Genomic DNA, 12,843 nt, shown 5'->3' with positions numbered 1-12,843 from the left:
AAGACACTCAGCACGATGGTCGATGAAAGTTCCATCTTTGAGTGTGTGTGTCTTCCGCACAAGATCAGTGTAGGCTGGTGGTTCATCTGATCCAGACTCAATCATCTACACAAAGAAAGATGAAATATTAGTGTAGATATGAAAGTAAATAATAACAGATGAGAAGTATAACACTTACCATCTCATGCTCAATCTGCAAAAAACACTTAGGACCTGCACAATGCTTGTGAATCCCTTTGCCATCAGGATTAGATAAGCGGCTTGCAGCAGCATTCTTTCTCTTCTTCTTTGCTGGTTCTGTTCCCCAATACTCCATTAGAGTGTCCCAATCAGCCTCGCCAATGTACTTGGGTTTCTTATTTGCCCTATTCTTTTTGCTGATGCGATCACAAACTGAAGTAATTGTGTGCTGCTTCCAATGGTAGAAGACAGTGTCATGAAAACGAGGTTCCCAGTAGTAGTGTTGCTACAAAAAAAAAAGGGGGAAGAGAGATTAGTAGTTTGTGTAAGTTAGTTGGATAATATTGTTGACTTGGGTATAGAAAGATTAATTACCACAAAAGTTTGCCACCAAATATTTGTCCTCTCATCAGGAACCTCTAACCATTTCCTCCATGGTCCCATGAAATTTGCTTTCCATGTTGTTCAAACAAACTTGTAGATAGAGGGGTCAACACCAAACCTGAGAGAAGAGAGAGAGTAAAATTAGAACAAACCCCATGAACAAACAAACAGTATTGTAGTTCTTACAAACTAACCGTAAAGCTCCATTGAGTTTCTTTGGGTGGAGGTGTGACTGGGATTCTCTTTCAGGAGCACTCAACAATGCATCGAGAGTTCGCTGGCTGTAGTTGTTTGCTTGTGAAGATGTTGCGCTTGTAGAACGTGTGGCTCCTAACGGTGCAGAGCCTGGCGGTATGGTACCTGGTGGCATCCATCTACGTTGCAGCTCTGCAGTTAGAAGTAAAACAAAAACTAATATCAGGTGATGTTAATAACAAGTCAAGTAAACAAATCTACAAAATTGAGTTAAGTTTAAACATAGAACAAAGCCAAATTTAGAATCCACATATGCAAATCCTAACCATCAAAAACATGTTCTTAATAATAGCAAATAACAACACATAACAATATATAAACATCATCATTAGAGCAGCAAACAAGAATTAAAAAATCAATCATAAACGAGCACTTACTCAACAAATAAGAACAATATGAACAAATCTATTTGTCGAAAGAGATATAGCAGTCAACAAGAAAAAAAAAAAACAAAATTACCACTCGCACATGTTTAAAATTCAAAATCAAAGAGAGACAGAACTAGTAATTAGGGAACCCAAGAAGAAGAGAGAAAGAGACAGAACAGAACTAGTAATTAGGGAACCCAATAAGAAGAACAAGCATAAGAAGAAGAATCGATTACTAAGAAGAAGAAAAACAGAACTAGTAATTAGACATCGTCAGTTACCTGCAGGACCTAAGTCGGAGGATCGTGGTCGACGGTAGCCAGAGAGATTCATTGCAGTTTGTCTGAAGAAATTGATCGGAGATATCGGAGAGATCGGGGACAGCAGGTTCGATGGAGGCAAGAAGAGGGTTTAGGTTTTTTCTTATTTTCTCAAAGAAAATAATAAAAATTAAAATAACTAGTTTAGCAAAAAATTTCATTTAACCGAGAAACTAATTGGTGGGAAATTATTTAGTGGGATGGTGTAAAAAATTTTCATTTAACCGCCCAAACCAAAAAAATTTGGTGTAAAAAAATTATTTAATTTTAATGAATTGTGATAAAAATTATATGATTTAGCAACATGAATTGTAATAACAATTCTATGAATTAAATATTATATGTCTCAGTAACATTAATTTCCTGATAAAATAAAATATAATAAACATAATAAAATAATTCATTATAGAAATTTTATATATAAAAAGAAAAGAACTCATAATACATTTCAATAGTACTATTTACATATTTCTATGGCTTATCAAAATTAGGTTATATGATTTAGCAATATTAATTATTATGATTAAAAAATTAAATATATATAAAATGTATATATATATATATATTGATATATTACAATGTGATATTACATATTATAATGTGAAATTATATAATAAAAAAATTAGAACTTATAAATATAATCAGACATAATTTATACATAAAAAATATAAGAAAACTTATTCGGAATCGTAATCGCACGAATCTTCTAACTCATCTTCGGTTATGTATTCGTCATTAGGAGGAGAGAAAGGTAAAACATCATAATCAACTTCATCTTCTACCACATGTGATTCAATTCGAACAATTGTACTTGGTGCGACAAATTGATTGTGTGTATCGTCTTGAAGAGCAATTATAGCATCTTCGGCTGTCTCACGAACTCCTCTAGGCATTACTTTTGTACATGCCCACCAATCATTTGCTACAGTATGACGCATGCATGGATAAGGAATGAAACATACCTGATTACAATTACCAGACAAAATAAAAGGATTGTATTTCTCGTACTGTCTACGCGGTGCCACATCAACGATACCTGATGGATGTTTTCGTATTCTACGACCTAGCTTTGTATCGAACCACTTGCATTTAAAAACCATGGCCTTCAGCCCAACAGCACCATGGTAATGGATTATCATTATCTCTTCTATCAGCCCATAATAATTTGTGTCAATGGTTCCACGAACATAAACACCGTAATTTTGGGTTTTTTTATCTTGGCCATGGTTATGTGTGTGGAAATAGTATCCACGTGAGTAGTATATAGGCCATGATGTATAGTTGCGGTTAGGCCCTTGTACGAAATCCAACATCCACAATGGAAATTCAAATGATTCAGTGGCGTCGTTAATCTGCAAATTAAAATTATTTTGTAACTGAGAATTAATATGTATATAGTAATAACTAACTTTCCAATAATTAACATTCATTAAAAATTAAACTTACATAGTCTTTACACCATTCTGCAAAATGCTTGTCTTTTGCTTTTTCCATGTCTTTACTAGTCATTCTAGGGGTGTGCTCCCTCATATAATCTTCAAACATCCTATAAATATATATAATTTAAATTATAAATTTAATGTAAAATTATATATCAAGTAATAAAAGTTTTCATACCGTTCATAAGGCTCAAATTTATCACAGTTGAGCAACATAAATGTTTGGAGCACTGTGTAGTCATCATCATTAAGCCATCCACTTGAGGATTTCCCACTAACACGACCCTCATGGTAGAACAAGGTAGGCACATCTCGATAAAAATATGTAAATCGAATTTCTCCTTGAACGACATCGTCCCTAACTTCTGGATGTCCAAAATAATTTGCAGATGCATTTGCTATCTCCTCATTTACACATTGTGCAACAATCGAACCTGCAATATGTGCTTTGTTCTTAAATTTCTTTTTGAGATGGTACATGTATCTCTCGAACGGATACATCCACCGATATTGGACTGGACCTCCTAAAGCAGCTTCATCTGGTAGGTGCACGGGGAGATGTTCCATAACATCAAAGAACGACGGTGGAAATATCTTCTCCAAATTGCAAAGTTTTACAGCGATATTTTCTTTCAGCAAGGCAACATCATCAATGCGTAAGTCTTCACTGAGATATCCCGAAAAAAGAGTGCAATTTCTACACAAATATAAATATACATCATTAAGTTATCAATGTAAGCATAAAATATGTTAAAAGTAAAAGATCAATAAATTACCTGAAATTGCCGTGTGAACGGGTTGTGGGAGAAGTTCTTCAAAAGCAAAAGGGAGAAGTCGTTGCATAATGACGTGACAATCATGACTTTTTAAACCTGACAACTTCCAATGAGTTTCGTCGACGCAACGACTGAACTTTGATGCGTAACCATCTGGAAATCTTATCTCATTTTTCATCCATAGGAGAAATTTCCTTTTCTTTTCATTTGACAACCTATATATTGGTACCGACATTGTCCCATCGCGGCGAAGATTTAATGTATGTCTTCTACATAACGCAGCAAGATCCATCCTTGATTTAATGTTATCTTTCGTCTTCCCAGAAAAATTTAAAACCGTGTTGATGAGATTATCAAAAAAGTTCTTCTCGATATGCATGAAGTCAAGGTTATGTCGAAGAAGAAGATTTTCCCAGTAAGGCAACTCCCAAAATATACTTTTTTTAACCCAATTATGATGAACCCCATATCCATCGATGGTTCGAGCAGGCTGCTGGTGTCCGTTCCCTCCACAATCGACTGTTCTAAACAACCCCATAATATTGTTTATTCTTTTGTGAAGAATCTCCTCTCCATTCAACCATGGTGGATGATCATCTAGTACTTATTTCCCCCGTCGAAAGGCCTAAACATTACGCATGTATGGATGATCTTGCAGTAAAAACATTCTATGGCAATCAAACCAACTATGTTTCCTTCCATTTGTTAACCAAAATGATTTTGTCTCATCTAGACAATATGGACAAGATAAACGACCATGCGTCGCCCAACCAGACAACATGCCATATGCTGGGAAGTCGCTGATTGTCCACATCAACGCAGCTCGCATCGTGAATTTGGTCTTTCTTTATACAACATACGCTTCCACACCGTCAATCCATTGACTTTTCAATTCTTCGATCAACGGTTGAAGATAAATATCTAGACTTTTTTTTGGATGATTTGGCCCAGGAACGAGTACGGATAGAAAAACAAATTCCTTTTTCATGCACATATTGGGTGGCAAATTAAAGGGAGTTACGATAACAGGCCATACTGGATGTGCCTCCCCATTCATACCAACAGGATTAAATTCATCCGTTGATAAGCCAAGATAAATATTGCGACTTTCGGCAGCAAAATTAGGATATACCTCATTAAAATGTTTCCATGCTACTCCGTCAGATGGGTGTTGCACTTCTCCTTCGGTAGACATATGTTCAGCGTGCCATCGCATAGCCGTTGCAGTCGCCTCTAACTAGTATAACCTCTTCAACCTATCTGTAATCGGCATATAAAACATTCTCTGCTTATGTCTATTTTTCCCTTTCCCATTGTTCGGGTGGTATCTATCTTTATTACAGAACCGACACTGCATTAGATCTTGATCGTCTCCTTTCCAAAAGAGCATGGAATTATCCTCGCAAACATCAATCTTATATACTGGTAGCCCAAGCTCTCTTGCCAACTTCTTTGTCTCGTAGTATGATGCTAGAGTGGGTAAAACAGCTTTGAAAGTCTGTGATAACTCATCAACGCATGCTTCCACCATATTGTAATCAGATTTTGCTTTCAACATACGGGAAGCCAGGTACAGCTGAGAAATTCCTTCTGGACATCCATCGTAAAGAGGCTCTTTAGCGGCTTCAAAAGCTTCAAAAACACTATCAACATATGCATCTTCATGTGTTGCTTCCATTGTATTCTCCAACACATGTGGAGATGTCGCCTCTGGTACAGTGTTAACACCTGCGTATGGAAAATACTCATAAGTATTTCCTGGAGCTTGAAAATTTGTAGCATTTGGCGGAAACATTGCTTCTTCACCGGTAAAATGACTTGCCCCTGAAGATTCTCCAACATGATAATATTATTCTCCATGGTTCAGCCAAATATAATAATTTGCGTTAAACCCCACCCGATAAATATGACTAGTGACCGTTCTTGCATCACACTGCTTTCCATTCTTACACCAAGCACAAGGACACAACAAAGTGTTGGTTTCCCGATAAGATGCTTGATTACAAGCGAATTCGATAAAAACATCAATCCCTGCCATAAATGTTTCTATAATACAATTTCTGACTGGATCAATACGTTGATCCATCCACTCTTGATTTTGAAAATAATAAGACATGAAACTTTTGAAAAGAAAAACAAAACTCTCTCCCGATTTTTTTGGTTCTTACTTGCTTAATGGATATGGAAACTGAAGCGAGAAACGTTTTGCTTTTATGAAAACCTTAGTCACGACTTAGCCACGAACAAAACGTGACTAATATAACTACGAATAAACCACAAATATAAATCGTGACAAGATTTTGAAGATATTCTCACCACTATTGCTTCTGCAAACTCTCAATCTTGTCGGACTAGTTGGATTAGACGTCTCATTCGGTGGGATGGCCACGAAAATGTCAGCATTATTTAGTGGCTATACAACCATATCACTTTAACTCTGACGGGATGTGTAATTTGGTGGAGAAGTCACGAATTCGTCACGATCGATATTAGTGGCCACAATAATTCGGTGGGTTAGTCACGAATGGGCCACAAATGTACTCCGTGACAGTGAGCTAGTCACAAGTTAGCTACAAACAATATCGTGGTTATAGAGTCTTCTTACTTTTCTGTGGTACAGTGTGATGTGATGGATAATTCGGTGGAATAACCACAAAATAGCCATGAAATTGATCGTGTCTATTTAGCCACGAATGTATTCTTGACAAATATAGTCGCACCAATGGTTCGTGATTATTTCGTAGCCATTTTTGTCACGAGGGTGTTACGAATGGAATTCGTGGCCTATTCGTGACAAATAATTTTTTAGTCACGATGCTTAGTGACAAAAACGTGGCTATACAATTTTTTTTTTACTAGTTTTAATACCACTTTCTTGGTTTTTTTAATTAATCACTTTGATTAATGATTTCAACAAAATTATAAGTAAATAATGGCCAGTGGATTTGTGTTTTGATTCCCTGCCTCATTTTCAGACAAGCTTGTAAGTAGGCTTTTTGTTTTATATTTCTCTATGATCCAAGTGTCGTTATATTAATCAAACTTTCATATTTTCCTAAACTTAAAATTGATTTTTATTGTTCTTTTTTCCCATATGTTATAAAATATTTGAGTTTAGTTATGATCAACAGTAATGCTCTCCTCTCCTTTATATGTAACAATCCGTTTCATGGGTTTATATACCACAAAGTGAGTTTGTTTCTTACTTCTTACTTTCTTAGTTAGAAAATAGAGTATGAGCATGAAGGCATTGAGCAGATTGATTTCAGGGAAAGCACTAAAGGTTGGAAATTCATTTCCATATCAAATTTGTGTAGTTGGGGTTCTATGTGGAATCTGTCTCATTTCACTCTTCTTAGCTGCTCTCACTTCTCTTGGCACCTTCGAACTCGCCGCATTCTCTTTCTCTGCCTCCTCCTCTGCTTTTCTTCCCTACAATTCCACTACTCACATCATCAGTAAGTCTAAAAGATTTGGTTTTTCGTAACTTGTTTAGGTTTTATTAGTGTAATGAAAATTGGTTATAATGCAGATATGGTAGCTAGCATAGACCGGAAATTGAAATGGACGAACAAAAGTAAGACAGAAGATAATGATGATCAAGTAAACCTTTTGGTCTCTGCTTGAGAAATTTTATCACTAACCAATGAAGACTTCTTGAAGAAACTAGGGGTGAATAAATCTGATGTACCAAACGCTCTACATTTAGAGAACTGTGAGGAGATGTCACGAGTTAGGGAGCGTTTAGATAGACGGATAGAGAATCAGACGTTTCCAACTTGGGTATGCTTGTTATTGTTTTTTATTATTATTATCAAGCAATAACTATGATGACTAATTAAAAAGAAGTTTGTTTTAAGATCAATGGAGGAGATGAAGAGAACTATCCGTTAACGAGGAGAGTGCAAAGTGAGATATGGATTCATCAGCATACTTCGAACTGCGAAAACACGACCCTCAAGTTCCTTGTAGCTGATTGGGAAATGCTTCCTATATATGCATCTGGAGCCCAAATCACTGAAATGACCGGACTGCTCGCAAACGCTATAAACAAAAACCGTGTACTTGTTGCGAATCACTATAACCGAGCAGATCATGATGGTTGCAAAGGTACACAATGTTTTTTCTTTTCTCTCGCAATCGCTTATCATAGTCTACATCTTTTTGGTTAGTAGGCGAAAAAGTCTCATTGTTTTTGACTAATCCACGGGATAGAACCAAATTTTGAGTTTGAATTATAAAATTTCTTTGTTTGGTTTCAGGTTCTTCTCGTGGAAGCTGGTCATGCTATTTTCTACTGGAAACGTCAGAAGAGTGTCGAAAATGTGCGTTTGCGCTTGTGAGGGAGAAAGAAGCTTGGAGGAGTGGGATTGTTACAAGTAAACAAAACTACAGATCAAAGGTGATTTGGGATGGACCTGTTCCAAAGCTATGGGGTAGGCCTTGGAGTTATATGAAAGCTACTACATAAATAAATGGAAGTTTAATCTCGAGTCACCGGAAAATGGATCGGAGATGGTGGAGAGCACAAGCAGTTAGAAACTTGATGAAATTTCAACCGGAATACACTTGTGGTTTGATGAACGCTGCTCGAAATACCGCATTCGGAAAAGAAGCTGCTGAGATTGTTCTATCACGTGGTAGAGATTGGAGAAAAAACAAGAGAGGAAGAAGATTAGGACACAGATTGAGGAACAAGTATGGTCAAATCACAGGCCGTGGATTCCAAGGCCAATGTTGAGCGTTCATGTTCGGATGGGAGACAAAGCGTGCGAAATGAGAGTCGCGGCTTTAGAAGAGTACATGCGTCTGGCTGATCGGATAAACGATCGGTTTCCGGATCTCAAGAGGATCTGGCTGTCTGATGTAGTATTTTTCCATCAATTAAATTATCAATCCATAATTTGCATTAAACAACTCACTAAGAATACAAAAAGATGCTTAATCTATTCTTAAACAGGAAAAGATTATTTTGTAACAATCTCAACTAACAAACTGATTCAAATAAAGAAAACAAGACAATTCAAACAATGCAAACTCAAAGAAACAGAACAAAACTAGTAACAAGCTTTAAAATCAAGATTAAACAAGTGAACCTTAGGCAAGGTTATTGACTTGGGAGATAGCTAACCAATCCTAGATGTCTAAGCAACAATCAAGAACAATCCTATGGCTAAGAACACTTATGCAAACCAATTCATTTCCATGATAGAGATTCCTATGCTAATCAAGTGATAATAACCAATTTCCAAAGGCAATCACAAGGCAAGCATGCATTAAGAACAAGTCTAAAAACAACTAATCACCCTAATCATCAATTTCCATTGGCTAGGAATGCAAAGCTCTTGATTAATTTGGTTCAGGAATTTCATCAAACACCTTATGGGCATTGAAATCCTAATGTCTAGATTCAAGCTTGATCAAGGCTATCTAGTAATTTTAACACTAATCAAGATAAGAAATACATAAATAAAGCCTTAGACATCAAAGATCAATCATCTATCTCCCTAATCTACCTAGCCCAAATTTCCAAAAGATCTACTCACTCATGGTTATGATCACACAAAGGTAGAGAGGGTTGATCTTTGTGAAATCATAATTAGAGATTATTGAATAGGTGATTTGACTAAAAATTGCTATTAAAAACTTAGAAGTATTCAATCATTCAACAAACCAAGAGTAAACAAGCTTAAGAACCCTAAGTGGCTGCTAAACAAGAGATAAGATAAGAGATAAGTCTCCCCTTAATAGGGTTAGAGTATTTATAGGAAAATAGAAAAGTACCCGAGTCAACCAAAACAAACTGGATCAAACCAGGATTAAAACTAAAACAAGTATGGACTTCGTCGGCATCAGCCACCGTTTGGCCGATTGGCAAGGTCGATGGTGTCCACCGGTCACCTTCTGGCCACTGGTCCTGGCCGCGGGTAGCTCCTGACTTTGGCGTGGACAGTTCAATCGGCCTACACTTCGCCGCTGGTGGTGTCCGCTGGTGGTTCCTGATCGTAGACGTCCAGGAGTGGCATCGGCTATGCTCTGGCCGCTGATGGTGGCCGATTGTGACAAACGGCCATGGTTTGGCCGCTTGGTCTGACCGCTTATACCTCTTGATCCCTTGTCACTTCTCCAACTCCAACCTTCTTGCTTCTTTGCACCAAAATAAGTCCAAGTTCTAATGCTTGTCACAAGGCACCACTCTATTTCACCTTCTATCTATTGGTAAAGACTTGCAATCCTATTGAACATCTCTTTCACATTTATTAAAGTTTTTGGTTTGATCTTGCAAATGGAAAATAAATCAAGCTCAATTGGTTTAAGGGAAAGGCTTTTTATAAAGTGGTTGGAAATGGTGCTTTTGGGTGGTTTACTCTCAAACAAAGAGGAAAGCTAGACAGTAATGAAACCTATCTAAGACTGAGAATAATTTAGGCATACAAAGCTTAGCTCTTGATGTTCTACCCACCTAGAAGCTTTTCTACCTTTTTTCTCATCCTTCTTTTCTTTCTTTCAAACCCAAAAACTCAACTTGATTCAACTCAAACCCCTTCTCTTCTTTACTTATGGCCTTAAACTTTTGCATATCTCTAAGGCTTCACTTTAAACACAAGCTCTCTTTTTTTTTTATTACTTCTTTGAACTTCTATTGTTGAACTCCCATTCTTATTAAACTATGCTTTAGCATTCTCTTTTTTTTTTTTTTTTTTTTTAATAAAATTTTTCTAGGAGACAACAACTAGACTTTTCCTTCTCTTTTCATTCTTAGAGACTTAGAGCTTTTAACAACACTTAACCTTAGAGATAGATCTTTTCTTTTCTTTTGACCACGTAACTCTTCCTTTTTTCCCCTTTAATCTCTCTTGTTTCCAATCCTTTACCCAAATCAAAATTCTAATCACCTATTTCTTTCAAAACCAGTCCTATCAGCTAGTTCTAAAGATTCAAAACCTAGCTAAAACAAGAGCCAGTTCTTTGTCATTCTCAATACTCTCAAGGCTTCAAAACCTATAGCATTGTCAACAAAAAGACCTCACTCAACAAATCAACACAAGGCTGAAAGAAAAGGGTTGGTGTTCAAAGGTATGGCAAGAGATTGGGTTAATCAAAATAGAGTGGCAAAAAGAGATTGTTAACCCAAATGAAATTTCCATGAGCTAGTATTCATAGTCCATATGCAAGATAATTTTAAGATCAAATTAAGGTCCAAATAATATAGAGATGCAACAATGATCATGCAAGATTTACACTAGAAGAAAGTGCTTTCAAGTGACAAATTGCTTAAGCTTAGACTCTTCATTTTTTCCCAAAGATTAAACAAGCACCAATGAACTATAAATGAGGGATGTGGGTTCAATCCTAAGTCTCTACCTTTACAAGGCAACTTCATCATTATCCCCAAATGCAAATGCATACTAAATGCTTCTAGACTCAATCCTAACACAAAAATTAATATGCAAAGCTACATGCATTTTTTGGTTTTTAAATTTTTCAAATTTTTTTGATTTTTCTCAAAAAATAGCTATTAACAAATGCATGACACTAAAAATGAAGATCAAAGCAAAACACAATGTTAGATGGTTAGTCCCTCTCCCAAACTTAATTCACAAAGTCTCGGTGTGAGAAAGCTGGGAAAAAGACTAACAAGACAAAATAAAGATGAAAATAAGAAAAGACTATGTACAAGGGCTTGGAGTGTACCGCTAGTTCATGGAGAAGTCAAGAGAGTAGGAGGAGTTACTGGTGCATGGTGTTGGATATTTCTCTGCTCTTCTCTTCCTCCTTTGTCTCCTCTCATATGCTGAAGCTCTTGGTGGGTCATAAAAACCAAGTGCAGTGCTAGCTTCACCATGGAATGAGTGTCTCTCCAGCTCATCCTCAGCCACATTTGCTTGCGCTTCTCTTGAGTCCACAACAACTTCAAGATTTGGGTTTGAGGTACTTGCAATGTCAAGTTTTGCTTTCACATGCTTCAATCTTTTGTGAAGACCTTTCACTCCCTTGACTAGCTTTTTGATGTTCTTCCCTTGCCATTTAACCAAACGCTGGAGAAGGTGGATGTGGGTGTGTGCTTCTCTAAAAGACTTGTTTGTAGTGGCCTCTTCAAATGGTTGGAAATCATACGTAGCACTTCCATAAACTGGACTGGGAGAAGCTGCTTGTGAAGTGTCTTCAGCTTGACTTCTCCCCCTCCTTGAAATTGTTATTGGAATCACTGGCTCATCATCCTTAAAGGAGTAGAGGTAAGCATCTTTAATGTGGCAGCATATTCCAAACCTGACATAAAGGGATGTGACCTCCTGTTGAGGGAGTAGTAGCCTCTTCTTCTGCATGCTTTTGAAAATGTAACCATAGTATGCATATAAACCCTTCTCAGTTTGGCCAAACTCACCAAGCTCAATTCCTTTTGCTTGTAAAATGGGAGTGACAAGTCCACCCATACTTAGAACAGGAGTCTTATCTGTTGTTGTCCAAACCCAACCTTGGTAGTGAAGCATTTGGCGAATGAAGACAGCAGCAACACATGTATCTTCAGCATTAAACAATGGAGGATTCCTTTCCTGGTAGGTTCTTATGAAAGGTTGCAACCCTACTAAAAGACAACCAAGTTCATTGGCTTGAAATCCTCCAGCTTCTCTTCTTGCAAAAAGAGTGTGAGAGAGGACCTTGTGAGCATATCTCACTGTTGGATGATGGATGCTTGAGTTCTTCATTTGACCAGCTGCATAATTGCCCACACCAATAGATTGTCAAAAGAATCATACTCCCTTGGGTTAATGCTGTATTATAGCCTTGTTCCTGGTTGAAAACCATAAATAGCTCATAACTCTCCAAAAGTCATCTTGTAGTGCTTCCCTTGAACTTTAAACTCAAAATGTCCAAGATCATTGGCCTCCTCCACCATCTCATCTTCATAATAAGTCACTGACAAGGATGCAAGGAACTCTCTAGTTGGCTCAACATATGTGGGGAAAGCCATATTGAAGAACTGTCCTAATCCCAAAGTTGTAAAGATGGTTTGCATATCTTCCAGGAGTCCAGCATTGTGAAGAAATTCATGATCTGGGTATCTAGTTGGAGCAAACTTGATCTTCTTAAGTCGTTGCAGCAGTTGGGAGTAAGTAGG

At 37.1% G+C, this 12,843-nt stretch overlaps 1 protein-coding gene and 1 pseudogene across 1 annotated transcript; one reads left to right on the top strand and one right to left on the bottom strand.

Annotated features, from left to right (window-relative positions):
* Positions 1 to 2,184: 2,184 nt before the first annotated feature.
* Positions 2,185 to 3,528, bottom strand: LOC147940057 (uncharacterized). Its single transcript, XM_087460742.1, has 3 exons — positions 3,125 to 3,528; positions 2,954 to 3,053; positions 2,185 to 2,859 (listed from the first exon to the last, which is right to left on the bottom strand). The coding sequence occupies exons 1-3, from the start codon at positions 3,511 to 3,513 to the stop codon at positions 2,185 to 2,187; spliced, it is 1,164 nt and encodes a 387-aa protein (XP_087316868.1). The 5' UTR covers positions 3,514 to 3,528.
* Positions 3,529 to 6,957: 3,429 nt separating this feature from the next.
* On the top strand, positions 6,958 to 9,769 carry LOC104709513 (uncharacterized; annotated as a pseudogene).
* Positions 9,770 to 12,843: the final 3,074 nt, after the last annotated feature.

Source organism: Camelina sativa, chromosome 8, assembly GCF_030686135.1.
Source record: "Camelina sativa cultivar CO46 ecotype springtype chromosome 8, ASM3068613v1".
NCBI lineage: Eukaryota > Viridiplantae > Streptophyta > Magnoliopsida > Brassicales > Brassicaceae > Camelina > Camelina sativa.
The sequence above is the reverse complement of the archived record's forward strand: the minus strand, read 5'-3'. Positions and strand labels throughout refer to the sequence as shown.

What these genes read in the sequence shown, in the direction of transcription:
- LOC147940057 (XM_087460742.1), bottom strand. Translation starts at nt 3,513, where the DNA reads ATGGAACATCTCCCCGTGCACCTACCAGATGAAGCTGCTTTAGGAGGT. An exon ending in AAATTTGAGCCTTATGAACG is followed by an intron (nt 3,054 to 3,124) that starts GTATGAAAACTT and finishes ATATATTTATAG; the next exon opens with GATGTTTGAAGATTATATGA. An exon ending in CAGAATGGTGTAAAGACTAT is followed by an intron (nt 2,860 to 2,953) that starts GTAAGTTTAATT and finishes TTTAATTTGCAG; the next exon opens with ATTAACGACGCCACTGAATC.